The sequence below is a fragment of the Lactuca sativa genome, chromosome 9 (assembly GCF_002870075.4).
Source record: "Lactuca sativa cultivar Salinas chromosome 9, Lsat_Salinas_v11, whole genome shotgun sequence".
In the NCBI taxonomy this organism is placed as follows: domain Eukaryota; kingdom Viridiplantae; phylum Streptophyta; class Magnoliopsida; order Asterales; family Asteraceae; genus Lactuca; species Lactuca sativa.
Window position 1 is genome coordinate 31,128,648 of NC_056631.2, and position 17,609 is coordinate 31,146,256.

At 38.2% G+C, this 17,609-nt stretch overlaps 1 protein-coding gene across 1 annotated transcript; it reads left to right on the forward strand.

Annotated features, from left to right (window-relative positions):
- The first annotated feature begins 15,489 nt into the window (after nt 1-15,489).
- On the forward strand, nt 15,490-17,180 carry LOC111878630 (UDP-glycosyltransferase 92A1). The gene has a single exon (XM_023875140.3). It carries the CDS (start codon nt 15,624-15,626, stop codon nt 17,103-17,105), a length of 1,482 nt encoding a protein of 493 aa, XP_023730908.1. The 5' UTR covers nt 15,490-15,623; the 3' UTR covers nt 17,106-17,180.
- Nucleotides 17,181-17,609: the final 429 nt, after the last annotated feature.

Below are 17,609 nucleotides of genomic sequence, written 5' to 3' on the forward strand. Positions count from 1 at the left end.
TTTTTAGATCCGTGAGTAGGGATCAGATCAAGAGGTTAGTTTTAGATCCGTGAGTATGGATCAGGTAAAGAGATAAACTTGCCATTAGTCCGGGAGTATGGATTAAGACTAAGTTAATTGTCCTTAGTCCGGGAGTATGGATTGGGTACAGTTATAGATCCGGGAGTATGGATCAGATATGGATTAAGATTAAGTTAATTGTCCCTAGTCCGGGAGTATGGATTGGGCACGGTTATAGATCCGGGAGTATGGATCAGATTAGGATTAAGGTATAATTAATTGTCCCTATTCCGGGAGTACGGATTGGGTACAATTATTGATCCGGGAGTATGGATCAGATCAGGAGGTTAGTTTTAGATCCGTGAGTATGGATCAGGTAGTTTTAGATCCGTGAGTATGGATCGGGTGAAAAGGTTAGTTTTAGATCCGTGAGTATGGATCGGGTAAGGAGGATAGTTTTAGATCCGTGAGTAAGGATCAGGTAAAGAGATAAATTTTAGATACGAGAGTTTAGATCGTGTCGTTGTGAGGATCGATGGGGTGGGATAAGAGTTGCCTTTATACGGTGAAATTGTACAAGTTTGAATGTTCTATATTTATAAATATATGATATAACATTGTGGGATGAAAACCCTATATGCTCACCAGGCTCCCAAGCCTGACCCACTCAGTTTTCTTTGTATCACAGGTATCAATACGAAGACATATTTCACAGAGAGATTTAAAGGAGATATAAATCAATTGTGTAATTTAAATGTAAGTTCTGTTTATGCTTATATGTCTGTATCGGAACATGACATCCCGAGGTTTTATTATTAAATGAAAAATACATTCCCTTTGAGAAATGTTTTGATAAGTTATTATCATGTCTTGTTTTGGGAACAAATTCCGCAACCGTTATCTTTAAAAGATTACTCTGATTTTATAAAACAAAGCATAAACAAAATCGGTCTTCTCTGGCAATGAAAATGGGGATGTCACAGTTGGTATCAGAGCATTAGTTTAAGCGAACTAGGAATTTGTAGGAAATTTCTAGACTTAAACTTAGAATGCTAAGTAATGATTGTGAGGAGTGTGTCTAAAATATGTTAGGTAGTACACCTAAATTGACACAAGCACTAGTTTATTTTAGGAGTGATGCCTAAAATGCTTTTATGTGCTAAATGTTTTGTGTGATAGCTATATTGATGCTATTATTTGTCCGGATCTACGGTCTGTTGCCGACCGGATCTGGAAACCTTATGTGTTTAGGATTCTAAGCATATGGCTACGATATTAGAACTAGCATGTAAACGTTTCAGGGTGATAAGGAGATTTATACGTTTATCGTAATTAAAGCTTTCTTATCTTAAAATTCTCGCTTGGTACACCGAATGTCTGCTTGGATGTACAAAAGGTCATGGTGAAGACTTGTAGAGAATTGAGTAAATGGAGGAAATAAAGAAGGCTTATGATAGTGAATGACACCTATCGGAAGATATCGTAAGAGTGGTATCTTGCCTTTAGAGTATGTCTTATGAAAGAAAAGTACGTATAGAGGAGTACGGTACGTCTAAAGTACACCTTCGATTGGCAGGATGATGGAACGATTGGTGAAGTTCTTGAAGTTGTCTCATCGTCTGATATTTTCATCACCAATTGAGTTGAAGTAGAGTTGATGATTGAAGATTGAGCAATGAATAAGTCCTAGTAGAGTCTAGGGAAATTGTTTATGATTACTTGGACACATTCGTATGTGTTAAATTGTTTTGTGATTTTCTTGTATGGTGACTTGGTCGACTACGGGACAATACTTTGGACGAGTATGAGTAGGTGTGAAAGGTAGTAGATGCATATACTACCGGAAGCACAGGACTCGCACTTGGATCAGGGAAAGTCACAAGGTTACCAAGAAGCTAGTAATTTCCATTTTGTTCAAGTGTGTCATTACCATTGTTTCGGTAATGACTAGTAAGATGGTTCTTGTTCCGACCCTAGTGGTCATGTTTAAATTTGAGTTCGACTACGAGGAGTATGTTACGTGGTCTAGAGGACCAAGTTAGATGTAACATCTGACTTAAGTCAGAAGGTTGAAGTTAATGCGATTGATAGTGTCGCGCTCGTTGTTAAAAGAAGTTTGCAGGTAGAAATGCTACATGCTGAAATGTGATTAAATCACATTAGAATATGAAGGAAGGTATATTCCATTCTGGAATTTAACTTTATTAAAGACCGAGTCTAAGTGTCGCATCATGCGATGAGAGCTCAATAGAGCACGACCCATCGGTTTGTTACAATAGATAAAGGAAAGTATTTATCCTGAGAAGAAGAAGGAGTCCACAATGAGGACTTATTTGGTAACTTGAAGGTTACGATTGAAAGTACAACATACTACGATAAGCAGATGCAAGATTTGGCATCTTCTGCGGTCAAGAAAGCCATAGAGTTAAATACTCTTTCGAGGAAACACAGAAGTTACGGTTATTACCTAGGATGAATAAATAACGTGTGGAATCATTATGCAAGTCCTATTTCGTTGATGATTCCAGGACGTAATCATCCTAAGGGGGAGATAATTGTAACGCCCGTAGATCAGGGCTAGTCAATTTAGAGACGATAAGCATCAAAAAATGACTTTTTGATGGAATATTATATATAAGGATTAATCTTACCCAAGTTGTAGTATATGTCACAAGGTTTCCGTGCATATAAAGAACGCCGAAATCCGAGTTATAACGAAGAAGTTATGACCTGTCGAAGTTTCGCGACAGAACCGGTACGACACGGCGCGACGTAAAAAGTGAATTTACGTTGGAGCGATATTTAGCCTTAGAGATCTAAACGAGAACCGAAGATCTTGTTGTTAGTAGCGAAACGACGAAAAGTTAGGCGAGAACGGACGTCAAACGAAGAACTTATGAATTTATAACGAAGTTTTTCTGTCGCGGCCTGTTAAAAATAAATAATAAAAATAAAGTCGAAATTAGCCGACGGAGTCTAAACGAAAGTCGTAGAGCGTAGTCTCACCTTCGCGTGGATATAAAGAACGTCGAAAAAGGAGTTCGTATGAAGAAGATATGAATTTCCGAAGTTTATTAAATAATTTGTATTTATTTTTAATCTTTAATTCGGAAGCATTATCCGAAGGAGTCACCGGTCTGATCCGAGGTACGTGTCGCGTACTCGTGTACGCCCTGCGTACTCCGAAGGTGTCGACATCGCAGCAAGTGGCTTCGGATACGTAAGCAGTGACGTTTCTCGGACCAGTACGCCCCGCGTACGTGCGAGGCTCAGCCCCTATAAAAGGCTTGCGAGGGCAGCCGAGAGTTTTTTTCATTTTCTCTCTTCTTTCTCCCGTTTTACATCGGTTTGCGTGCCAGAAATACCCCGAAGCCCCGATATTGTTCTTGAGCCCCGAGGCAAGTCCCGAGATCCCGAAGATCCCGAGAAGTGCGGTTTCCAAGCCGAAGCTCTGCCCGCGAGAAGTTCGATTTTTGAAGAGATCTTCCAGATCTGCTGAGGATTACTACTTCTGCAAGTCGTAGTGCTGTCCGATCATCTTCTGATCAAGTGAGTGTATACAACCTTTCATAAACACGATAATAATACAAGTATGGTTGAGTGTATTAAGTATATTGTTGTTTATATGTGCGAGTGTGTGGTTACTTTCTTCTAACGCATAAGTATGAAGTATTTGCTACGAAATACGTGCTATGTGTTTATATATTGTTGTTTATTTGAGGTATTGGTGGAATGGATGAACTATATAGATTTTTAATGAGTTAAACTATATATGTATTTTATATCTACAAATATGTTGGGTAGGACATGGGTAGATGAGATCTGTGAGTATGGATCAGATCAAGAGGTTAGTTTTTAGATCCGTGAGTAGGGATCAGATCAAGAGGTTAGTTTTAGATCCGTGAGTATGGATCAGGTAAAGAGATAAACTTGCCATTAGTCCGGGAGTATGGATTAAGACTAAGTTAATTGTCCTTAGTCCGGGAGTATGGATTGGGTACAGTTATAGATCCGGGAGTATGGATCAGATATGGATTAAGATTAAGTTAATTGTCCCTAGTCCGGGAGTATGGATTGGGCACGGTTATAGATCCGGGAGTATGGATCAGATTAGGATTAAGGTATAATTAATTGTCCCTATTCCGGGAGTACGGATTGGGTACAATTATTGATCCGGGAGTATGGATCAGATCAGGAGGTTAGTTTTAGATCCGTGAGTATGGATCAGGTAGTTTTAGATCCGTGAGTATGGATCGGGTGAAAAGGTTAGTTTTAGATCCGTGAGTATGGATCGGGTAAGGAGGATAGTTTTAGATCCGTGAGTAAGGATCAGGTAAAGAGATAAATTTTAGATACGAGAGTTTAGATCGTGTCGTTGTGAGGATCGATGGGGTGGGATAAGAGTTGCCTTTATACGGTGAAATTGTACAAGTTTGAATGTTCTATATTTATAAATATATGATATAACATTGTGGGATGAAAACCCTATATGCTCACCAGGCTCCCAAGCCTGACCCACTCAGTTTTCTTTGTATCACAGGTATCAATACGAAGACATATTTCACAGAGAGATTTAAAGGAGATATAAATCAATTGTGTAATTTAAATGTAAGTTCTGTTTATGCTTATATGTCTGTATCGGAACATGACATCCCGAGGTTTTATTATTAAATGAAAAATACATTCCCTTTGAGAAATGTTTTGATAAGTTATTATCATGTCTTGTTTTGGGAACAAATTCCGCAACCGTTATCTTTAAAAGATTACTCTGATTTTATAAAACAAAGCATAAACAAAATCGGTCTTTTCTGGCCGTGAAAATGGGGATGTCACACTATGACTCACCACTCCAACTCGCAACACAAAAAGGGGAACAACCCAGGGACTCGCGACCGACTCGCTGAGTCTGCCTCATGCAAAAACTATACACGCAATTTTGCTTGAACCCAGTCCATGCCATTCATAGATCTGGGTTCCTAGGGCCTGGTTTACACGTAAAGTTTCCAACTTTATGTGTAGATAATCATCAATGAGGGTTTTAGGGTCCAAAGTGCACCAAAAGGGGTAGATCTAGGACTTTCATGCAATAAGATTCCATAAAGGCAGTAGATCGAAGCTCCAGGAACTAAATCATGCCTAGATCTAAAGGCTAACAACTTATTACAACCCACCAAGCACATACAAGCTAGCAGAATGGCTCAAAAAGGACTTTCATGAAGCTATTAGGGACTACAAGCTTGAAAACAGAGGGGAAACGAACTATACCTCAAGGAAAACGTTGAGATGACACAAAAATGCTTGGTCTCCTTCTCCCCTTCTTGATCTACTCTTCTTTCTCCTCCAAAAACTTCAAGAACACACAAAAACAATTTAATCTCACAAGGAATGAGGGTAAAACGATGATGGGAGCTCTGAGAGTGAATGGGGGCGAGCTTGGGGCGGAAATGAGGGTTTAAATAGGATGCAAACCCTTGAAATTTAGGGTTTCAACAGACAGCGGTGACTCGCCGAGTCCAAAATATGGACTCGCCGAGTCGCCAACTTAAATGTACCCCCGGACCGCGTCCCTACTCAGCGAGTCGGACCTACAACTCGCCGAGTCCAAGGCCAAAAATGACAAATACTTAGATAAATTTCACGTACCAGGAACCAGGTGCTAAACAGACCTTCTAAATGCAGATTCAATCGGTGAATTACGGTTTGCGTTTTTTTCTCTATACTCCTGAGTTTTTCTTAAGCTAATTCGCTTTAAAGACTAATTTTTGTTTTAGGATAGTTTAAATTTGCGCATTTACTTTTGTTTCTCTCCTATTCACAAATTTAGGGGGAGAAATAAAAACAAAACAAATATTAGAAAATTTTAATTTAAAAAAATCCAAAAACATTAGAAAATCAGAAAATCAAAAATATGGTGTTAATGGAATGTGCTTGCAGGAGATATTTTGGGAAGTGATATAATCATGTGATAACATGCAATCTGAATCTGTGTAAAGGACTAAATCTGAATTCTCTAGGCTCTGTGTTTGATGCGCTGGTAGGCACGAAATATTTAAAACGGACTTAACTAGGCATAGATAAACTTAAGGAATCTAGAGACTTGAAAAATTTTGACCTAGATAGATCTATTTAGCCTGACAATACAATGCTCGGATAGGTTGAGCTGGGAGATATACATGAGAATCTTCCGATCACATTAAATGAACTCATATCTAGAACTGTGGATTAACTTTTCCTCGATGTGCGGATTTTGTCCTTAATTCCGGTTGGATGGGGTGACTAGGGAATTCCAATAAGCTAGGTCTGTAGAAGGTTATTTTCTTTCTTTCTCTCTATTAGACATATGTTACCTCCTTTGCGTGATCGAGAGATCCGACCTGGACTGTAATATATGCAACTCTATCTCTTTGCATCTTCTCTCTACGCAATTCTTTCCATCTGTTAGCCATATACTGTCTCCTTTGCGTGACTCAAAATCCGACCTGGTACACAGTATATGCAACGTTCTCTTCTTAATCCCTCTGAAACTTCAGTTAGTCATATGTTTCATCCTTTACGTGATTGGAAGAGATCCGACCTGGATCTACAACATATGCACTCTAAATCTATTTTCTCTCTTAATAACTGTCTGCTCACCCGGTGTAAGGAGTATTTTGGAAGTCCTTGATGGCTGGGGTATGCCAGGAAGCGGGAAACATGTTCTAGTACAATTAAAACTGAACATATACAGATTGTCTGTAGATCTCGCTGTTCAATTTAGGTGGACAGCAATATCTTTGGTCGTCGTCAGTTGAATGGTCCTTAAGGAATATTATCTAGGAACTTAGGATCACATTGTCTTGTCACTTATAGTATGTATTAATTTTGGCACAATCTCTCGTGCTTAAGTGGACCACAATACCGGTGATTGACCAGATCTATTCATGAAGGGAGAGGTACTGATAAACGGATAAAGGTTGTCTAAAAACTTTGATCCCAAATCACTCTTAAAGTTAGCTATTATTTTTTTAGTTTGTTCATAGTGTTCTTCTAATTTAAATATTAGGGGAGAATTAAATTAAAAAAAATCAAAAATCAAAAATCAAAGAAAAATCAGAAAATTAAAAACCCAAAAAATAGTGTTATTTCTGTTTTATTTCTGCTTTAAGTTTTCTTTTAGTTTTGTTTTGTCTTAAAAAGTGATTTCAGGTATAGATAAGACTCATGGAGTTTGTGTCGAAGATTTCTGAGCCAAGGCTTCGTCCGTGAGCATCGAAGAATTCCCATTCGAAGGAGCATGAAATGAAGATTATTCTTTCAACATTCAATCCTTCAACCCCAGAAGCAAGATGAAGCTGAAATTGAAGATTATGTGACGGATTGCATTGAAGCCTCCTCAATCAGTCTGCTGCTATTGTTGTGCCTGCTAAAGTGATCCAGAAGATTTGTTCTCTCTGATGTTCTCTCTGAAGATTCTCAAGCTGAAAGCGCCATATTTCAAGAATCAGTATAAGAAGCCTCCTCACCCAATGTGCGTTAAGAGTCAAATCTTGAAGAAAAGCTCAAGTGCTCAAGATGAAGTGATTCATTGAAGATTCATCAAGCACATCTTGGAGTTGTGAAGAATTTGAAGATAAATGTTGAAGCAAATCTCACAATGAAGATTAACAAAAAAAGTCAGCTACTTTTTAGGGGGAGCTTGTTGGGTCATTTAAGAAAAGAAAGCTATAAACCAAGGGGGAGATTGTTGGGTCAAAAATATTTTATACTTTACTTTTCTAGAAAAATGTATTTTTGTGTCTTGGACCGTAAACAGCTAGGTGTTTACGGCTGTGTTTACGGCCGTAAACAGGTTTACGACCGTAAACCCATTTACAGCCCATGTTCCCTAGTATATATATAGGTGTTAGGGTTGAAGAGTAGAGATTGATGAAATAGAAGAGAGTGTACGGCCAAGAGAGAGACAGGAGCTTAAGTGTGTGTGTGTGTGTGTGTGAATCTCATGTAAAGGAACGTCATTCAATTAATCAATACATTGAGATTCATATTATTCTTCTCCTCCTTCTCTTCTATTTGATCTGACATCACCCGTTTGATTGGGATTCCGCACCATCAAACGGATCTGATTGGTACACAAGCAGATTAGGGGCTTACAGGGAAAATGCGAGTGTAGAGAACAGAGGAGAAAAATAGTATGTCTACTTTTTTTGATTCAATTTATGAAATGTCAATGTTAATGCCATTAATTTGTCAAACGAAAATGTGAATATTTAATGCAACTAATATGTAAAACGGAAATGTGATAGGAGTATTAAAAGGTATGAATAAATTGATTGTATATTATGCAGTAGGTGTAGTACCTCTTAAATTTCAAGAAATAGGCAATATCCTTAATAATATAGTAAATATATATATATATATATATATATATATATATATATATATATATATATATATATATATTAAAGATATGAAAATTAGGAATAATAAACTTTATAAATCTTTGGCAAGATTGGTCTCTAAGGTTATGTATGTTTGTTCCTCTTTTTTTGTCAATTTTTTTTGTCACTTTTGGTCCTCCAACTTATGTTGGTTTTAAAAAACTACTTAACCTTTCACCTTTATGCTTTTGTTCACAAACAACCCTTTCACTTTCGTTTGAATTTTTCATAACCCTCGTCTTTTGTTACATATTATTAGTATATAGTCTTTTGGCAGAAATGATCCCTCAATATTAGTATTATTATTGTTAGACAAAATCACACGGTTGGTCCCTGTGGTTTACCAGATTTAACAATTTGAGGACAACGATGGAAACCCAAATCACTCTTTTACTCCTAATCCTATTTTTTTTATTAATTTATATTTATCCTTTTGGTTTTAAATTAATGTTTTATTTATTAAAAAATACTCACCCAATACCATAAAGTCATCCACCAGCTGTCATCACCACCACCACCACCACCGCCAAAATTACATAAATGGTCAATATGGTTTACCCGTCGTCACAAATTCAGTCCCTACTACCTTAAAAGACAAAATTACTCTCACATTAACGGACAAAAAACAACTATCTATATTTTCCGGATTGGTTTTCCGTCCGCTGCAATACATGGCAATAAAGTTCAATTTGTGAGACCATTTCTTTATTTTCCTCATTTATTGCAAGAAATGATGATTTAGATTTCTTTACTTATGTAATTAAATGACATTTTTTATCTTCCTTTACTAGATTATCTCAATGCAGTTCAACATGCTACTTTACTTTACAAAGCAATACCTTCCGACCCCGGCAACACCGGGGAATCTTTTCTAGTTATTATTATTGTTGTTGTTGTTGTTATTATTATTATTATTATTATTATTATTATAAGAAACCTTACCAACTATACTGCTACGAGTTTTTTTAATTGTCTTGTTAAGACTCTTTGAATGTGGTGAGTTAAAAAACTTATCGAAAACAATAAAGTAGTATAGTTATAAATACAAGAGTAAATTACTGAAATCGTCCCTATGGTTTGGTCAAAATTTCACGTTTGGTCCCTAACCTTTTTTTTGCACTCGGACCGTCCTTGTGGTTTGATTTTGTTGCGTTGCTCGTCCCTTAAATACATAAAATTAGGGACCAAACTTGTAATTTTGACCAAACCATAGGGACAAAAAACGCAACGAAATCAAACCATAGGAACGATCCGAGTGCAAAAAAAAAGTTAGGGACCAAACGCGAAATTTTGACAAAACCATATGAATGATTTCATTAATTTACTCTAAATACAATATATGGTAAATATAGGAACCATAGAGTCGTAATAACTAATAAGCACCTGAAATAAGCTCTTTTCTGCTACATTGTGATGATAAACGTTACCGTTAAGTTAAACATTTTGAGAGCTCCATGGTTTCTTCTAAATAGGTTGAAGTTATAAAATTGAGCTCAAATTTCCATAATTTCCTAATGAATATAAACTTAAGTTGTCTCGTCCGTCAATTTTTTTAGTAGTAATTGCATTCAGAAACAAATTACAATTTACTCCCTCCACCCCAAAAGAATTGTTTTGGGGAACTTTTTAATCATCAAGGGCAATTTAGTTAGTATATTCTTAAAGGGAGTTTTGGAGATTAATCACCTCTTGTTGACGCTTTAATGAGAATGCAGTCTTCTCTAGGTTTGTAGGCTCAAGGCTCAAAGCTAATGCTCCATGCCCATCACCTACAAAACAAATGGATAAAAAAATTAATGCTACCACATGAAAGTTCTCCAATCCCATATAGGTTTGGAAAACTAATTTATCATATGTGTGATGTCACACACCACCACAACAGGTTTCATAACAACTTCATAAACATGCTTCTGTTATGCAAATTCATGTAACGTCCCAAAAATTCATGACCAAAAATTTCATTTTAAACCATTAAATAAAACCATAGTTATCAAACCATTCCATCAAAACATGATTCAAAGTATTTCAAAACATTATTATCAGAGTTTCCAAATCAAAACATCAGAGTAAATATCTCTTGTTAGACATCATGGTGTGTGCAATGCAGTCATCCCGAGCTCTTCTTTTTGCAACTGGATGTACCTGAAACCAAAACTGAAAACCATAAGCATGAAACTTAGTGACTCTCCCTAAACTACCACACATTATACACCTGATCAAATAAAATGGACCCCCACCCCTTCATCGGGCCCCGCCGGACATCAGACAGTGTCCGACATCAGGCCCCGCCTGGCATCAAGCCCCGCTCGGTATACATACAAACAATATCATATAATCATGCTAGCACATAAAGAATCATACACAGTACTATACGTTCCAATCCTAAGGCCTCGCCTATCATGGGCTGATGGGCCCCGTCCCTACTCTACTAATGATGAGATATGGAACCCCGTCCATACTCAGCTAGTGATGAGATACGGGACCCCGCCCACACTCACTTCCCTAACCAGACACATACAAGTATCACATAGACAACAAGTACAACTAAACATGCACATAGTCATCAGGTACCACCCGACATCGAACCGTAGTTCGAAAACATACATATAAACATTCCTCGGGCCCCACCCATCATCGGACCAAAATTCGGAAACATACAAACATTCCTCGGGCACTGTCCGAAATCGGATCGTAATCCAAAATCATACAAATACAGACACATGCAAGAATCACGAAGACATCAAGCATACAAACATTTCTAGGGCACCGCCCGACATCGCACCATAATCCGGAAAGCATATAAACAAACAACGGGCCCCACCCGGCATCGAACCGAAATACGAAAACATAGAATCATACATGCGGGTCGGAATTGATGCCTTCGACTCATTCCTATAAGAGAAAACTCACATCGCAAAGCGGAATGCAAAATCTCACGGTAAGGAATCTCTAACGGCTGCTCTGACGACTCCCCAAGCTATCATCACCAAAATAACACTTAGTCAAAAACCGATAATCCTTCTTAGGGTAAAATGACCATTTTACCCATGATCTAATCCAGTCCATGACCTAGGCCCAAATCCATAACATGAAAGGCCCAATTCTAGATAGCCTTTCCAAGCCCACTAATGCCCAATTTTCTAAATTAGGCCCAACTCCTCAAATGACCCTTCCCTTAAGCCCAAACATATTATTAGCCCAAAATAATTGATTTCTAATGGCCCAATTTGGCCCAAAATAGTAAATTCCGAGGAATGGCCCAAACCGAAGCCCAAAACCCAAAATCCCACTCAGCTGAGTACGCGGGGCGTACTCAGCTTGTACGCTAAGTGTACTGGCTTAAGAGCTTGTACGTTGCACGTACAGGCTTGTACACCCAACGTACTCCTCTTGATGACCAATTCTCAATTCTGGCTCTTAATCCATTAAGTAAAGACGTCCAACACCTCAGAATAGCCAAATATAAGTGACTTGATCCATAAAGTCGAAAGATTTAAGCCTTTGCATGGCTTAATGAAGCCTAAACAGCAAAGATGAATTCCAAAAGGTCAAAATCACTCCCAAAATGTCTTAATACCTTCAGACCTCAGTCCAAACTTCCAGATCTTATCTCAAGGGACTTCTTAAGTCATAAAGTTTCCAATTTATGACTTAGCATAACTCAATGGGGCCAACATCAAAACCCTAAGTCCCAAACTTCATCAAATGACTACCAAATCATGCATGGAAGGTTTATACCCATCAAGATCCAAACTTTATAACTCCATAACCTCAATAAGGACCAAATATGAAGCTCAAAGGTTCTGGAGTAACTTCTACTCACAAGAACCACCTCAAAGGGACCAAAACCATAACACTGTACCACTTAGCTAGATCTACATGAAAAAGTTGTCAAGGTTAAGACTTTATACCTCCAAAAGATAGATCTAGGTGTACAAAGCTTGGATCCAAAAGCTCCAAGTCAAATAATGACTCTTCAATAAGTTCCTTCTTCCTCCTCAAGCACTAAAACACATAAAAATCACTTTGAAGCTCTACAATCACTCAAATGGGGGCTAAGGGTCGATTTCTAGGGTTTAGAGGGATGGAGGCCGAAGATATTAGGGTTATGTTATGAGATAAGAAGCTTAAATAGGGTCTAAGACCCTAAAATAGGGTTCTGATCTAACTGCCGTATGCCTACCGTACATATGGTACACCCAACATACTCCGAAGAGCATTTGCGACTATCCTGGTCAATACACCCGGCGTACTCCAAGGTACGCCCCGCATACTGCCTTCTTCACTAGTACGCCCCGCGTACACTTTGTGTACGCCTCGTATACTCGACTATGCCTGAAAAACAACGAAACTTCTGAAGACCATAACTTCTTCGTTATAAGTCTGTTTCCAATGAATTTTATATCCATAGAAAGGTAACGAGAAGCCATATGCTTCTAATAACTCATCATTACCTAAAAACTTTCTGAACAAGAACCCAAAATCCCTAGAAGACTGAGATGTCAAATTATGATTATACCCTTGGCCTCCGAAGACACAATCAAACATTTGGATCACGTATATCCTAACACCCACATCCGAAATGGGCCAAATCCTTACTTTCCCAAGGCCCTAAACCTTATGACAACTAATGATTGGGCCACAGCCCCGAGCAACGAAGCACTTTCAAAACCAGGTGTTACAACTCTCCCCCACTTAAATTAGATTTCGTCCTCAAAATCTCTCCTTACTAACACCCATATCCCGAAAATGATCTGAGGAACGCAACCGATGATTTTATGCATAAAATAATATTCTCAAGACAAAAGAAAACCCAACCGAACTTCCATCCTGAAGAAAGCGAACTTCGAGAGTCTGCAAACAAGTTCTACCTCCCGAAAGTCTGAATCCCATGCTGGTATGTCTCCCTGACAGACTGCCTATGCATAACCATCTGCAGGAAAATTATATTTGATAGAAGGCTCAGATAATCTTTCAAACAGAAGATTCATCCCTGCAATGGTTAGACTCATACAAGAGCTGCGCAACAGGTTCAAATCAATTACTCTGAGATTATTTAATCTAATTGTAAGTAACTTAGCACCTTTGATCAGCAAGCTACTCCACTCAAAAGAATGCTCTCATTAATACTTTTGCCTGAACATCCTGCTGCCTCTTATCCATTGTCCGAATGAGCCGAGACCTCCCAGGCCCCAACTTATTTGTCAACTATCTGGAGTACCGGATTCCAACTCGGTTGCTGAGCCAATGAACACTCTCTTAGTCGCTCCCCATGACTTCCGAAGAAAACTTCAGTTATCAAAACTGCCCTATCCATATTGCCACTCTTGGCTCTATAAATCCTGGGATCCCCGATCCCATACCTTGATCCAACGGTCTCTGCCAGGTCCCACCTGCTTTGCTATAAGCACACAGGCCTCGCCCATGGGTCCCACCCAAACTAGATCACGGAGCGACCTTGCCCACATGTCCCACCCAGTTCCACCTCGAATCCCAACGACCTATCCTTTCCTGATTTCGATCCTGCTACGGCCTTTCCACGATCCTACGAACAGAACCACCATGCCTAACTCATCTGACTAAATATATGAATGCTACGACTCATTCCGCAGTCTAACAACACTTTCCCATACTATCTGGATGCATGAAGAATGTTATGGCTACCCTACAGTTGTACAACACTTCTATGCTATTTGGCTATTGGTGAATGCTACGACCATCCCGCAGTCTTATAGCACTTCCCACGCTAACTCGACCGATGACCATGGTCTTACCGCTGATTACCAATCCAAACACATCGAAAGTCAAGCACTCACCCATTCTTAAAAAAAATAATAATAAATAAATAAATAATCACATTTTAAAACTCGAAAATACAAGGGTGTTTGGGAATACTTTTCAAAGTGAATTTTCAGACTTTTGACTTTTTCAAAAAGCTAAAAGTCTAAAAAAGTGTTGGGTAAATTTAAAAGTTTTTTTAAATGATTTTTTGTTAAGAAGAAAAATGAGTTGTTTTAAAACCTAAGAATTTATGACTTTCTATGACTTTTGCTTTTTACAGTTTGTCTCTCACAAAAGTTATCCAAACACATTTTAAACACTTTTTTTAGAGTATATGGAGCGGGCAACGCCACCGGCCATTATGCTTATGTGGTAGACCCTTAACGGCGCCATGGCGGCAGGAACACCGCCCCAGCCAACCGTTATTGGGTGTTATGCCACCGGGCGTGATGGTGGTAACGGGACGAAACGCGTGTTATTCCTCTGCTTTTTTCCTAAGTTGCTTCTTCTCAACACCATTTCAAATAAAAACATCATTTCCTTTTGATGTTTATAGATATGTTATGGAGAGAAGAAGAACATGTGACACCCATAACGTGGGTATGAGTGTTATCCATACCTATCAGTCTTAAAAAAAACTAAAAGTCAAAAAGTCTTTAGATCAAAAAGTAATCCCAAACACTCCCTATATATTAAAAATTAAAATATATATGTGTGTTTGTTAGAACAAACACTCGTTCATAGTTAGAACAAACACTTGTTCATAGTTAGATCAAAAAATAATCCCAAACTTTCCTATATATATTAAATATTACAATATGTGAGTGTGTTTGTTGGAACAAAGACTCTGACCATAGTTAAAATCAATTAAGAACCCATCAAACAAGATATGTGATGATATTTTATAAAAGGAACAAAAGTTTCAACTTAAATTTAAGAACACACCAAAGCAAGAAACACACACAAGACCACAAATGTTAATTACAAAGCAAAGCAAAACAAGAAACAACCCTTAAACAAAAAGAAAACGACAAAAAAAATGTCAACAAATGCAAGTTTAAGTACAATATTAAAATGTGTATTCATTCTCACCGGGTGTTGCTAAATTGACATCCCTTAGACACCTTATAAATATTTTTATTAAAATTCTAACCTATAATAAACTATTTATAATTTACTTTTTCAAAAAACAATACAAATTTAACCGATAAAAAAACCTTAAAAATCAAATAGGATGTTTAAATAGAAAATTGGGGTGATTTTTTAGCCAACCCGATTTTCAAATTGAACGTTGTTTCTTTGGTGTTAGAGATAGACACATAGCCCTGGTGCCATTAATGGCCTAAGGTCATTGGAAACTCCACTACATAAACACATGCGATATTTATTATTCTAAAACGAAAAACTTGGTGCATATTTTCAGCCATGGAAGCTCAACTGCATAAACACATAGTAATGGTGCCATTCATGGCGCAAGGTCATCTGATACCCTTTTTGGAATTAGCCCACCGAATCCTTCACCACAACCCCATCTTCACCATCACCATCGTCAACAGCCCTCTCAACATCAACTACCTCCGCTCAGCCATCGCCAACGGCCCTTCTCCGCCCCACCAAATCCACCTGAAATCTCTCCCTTTCAACAGCTCCGACCACGGCCTCCCTCCCAACTCTGAGAACACCGATGGCCTACCCATCACCCAAATCATCAAACTCTTCCACGCTTCCACAGCCCTTGAAACCCCGCTACGTGGGTTCATCTCCGATATCATTTCCGACGAAGGAAGTCCACCGGTATGCATAATTTCGGACGTGTTCATGGGTTGGGCTAATGAGGTAGCAAAGTCTTTTGGTACTGTTAATTACTCATTCACCACCGGCGGCGCGTACGGCTCAGCCGCATACAGTTCCATCTGGATGAATCTTCCTCACCGGAACCTCACAGATGGCGGAACCCACGACGAATTTCCGGTGCCCGGGTTCCCGGAATCTTGCCGGTTTTCAATCACGCAGCTACATAGTTATCTTATAGCTGCTGATGGTAAAGATGAGTGGTCTACATTCTTCCAACCTCAAATCTCTCTTTCTCTCAAATCCAAAGGCTGGTTGTGTAATACAGTTGGAGAGATAGAAATCATGGGATGTGAGACCTTGCGAAATTACATAAAACTCCCTGTTTGGTGTATTGGCCCACTCCTCCCACAAAAGATGTTGAAAAACAATCCGGGTTCGGGTATTGTCGGTCGAAGATCCGGAAAACAACCTGTTATCCGACCCGAAGAATGCATTGAATGGTTAGATTCTCACCCTCAAGATTCGGTGCTTTACATTTCATTTGGATCTCAAAACACAATTAGTGAGATCCAAATGATGGAATTAGCAAAAGGGCTTGAAGAGAGCAAGAAGCCTTTTATTTGGGTGATTAGGCCACCAATCGGGTTTGACCTCAAAGGCGAGTTCAAACCCGAATGGTTGCCTTTGGGTTTTGAGGATAGAATTGGGAAACAAGGATTGATGGTGCATGGTTGGGCACCACAGTTAGAGATACTTTGCCACCCATCAACCGGAGCTTTCTTGAGCCATTGTGGGTGGAATTCGGTGATGGAGAGTCTCAGTCAAGGGGTTCCGATGATTGGGTGGCCGTTGGCGGCAGAACAAGGGTATAATGCCAAGATGTTGGTGGAGGAGATGGGTGTTTGTGTGGTGTTGACTAGAGGGGTGCATGGGAGGATTGTGAAAGAGAAGGTGAAGAATGTTATAGAGATGGTGTTGGATAAAAATGAAGAGGGAAAAGGGAATGATATGAGAAGAAAAGCAAGTGAAGTTGGGAGATTGATAAGAGCAAGTGTTGATGGTTCTTCTTACAAAGCAATGGATGATTTTTTGTCGACGATTCTTAATAGTTAAATTCTTGATGTATGTAAGTGACGATGCTAAATGAAAGAAATAATAAGGGACTATTTATCTATTTGTTTATAATAATGTTTTGTATCTATTTATTTCTATCATTGCATTATATTTTTATTTTTTTATTAAAAGTTGTATTTTGAAATTATGGTTTTTGACGTTTTGCAATCATGACATTTAGCATATTAAGTATCCATATAATTAAAAAGTATAAATTACCTAACTGGTAACGTATTTTGCTAGGTTTTGGCCAGAATCGACAATGCTTCTCCAATTAAATGGATTAAGTTTGGAATCCTATATATATCAACTTTCATGTTTCTAAGGCTAAGGCTAAAGTATATGGTATGTTGTTGAATATAGATGTTACATAAGCATTTATTATTATTGTTGGTATTTGTTTATGATGATGTTTTAACCTATGATAAAAAAAAATATATTCATTTAATAAAAACCATTAATATTAATTAAAATAAAACATAAATTTCATTATAAAAAATTAAA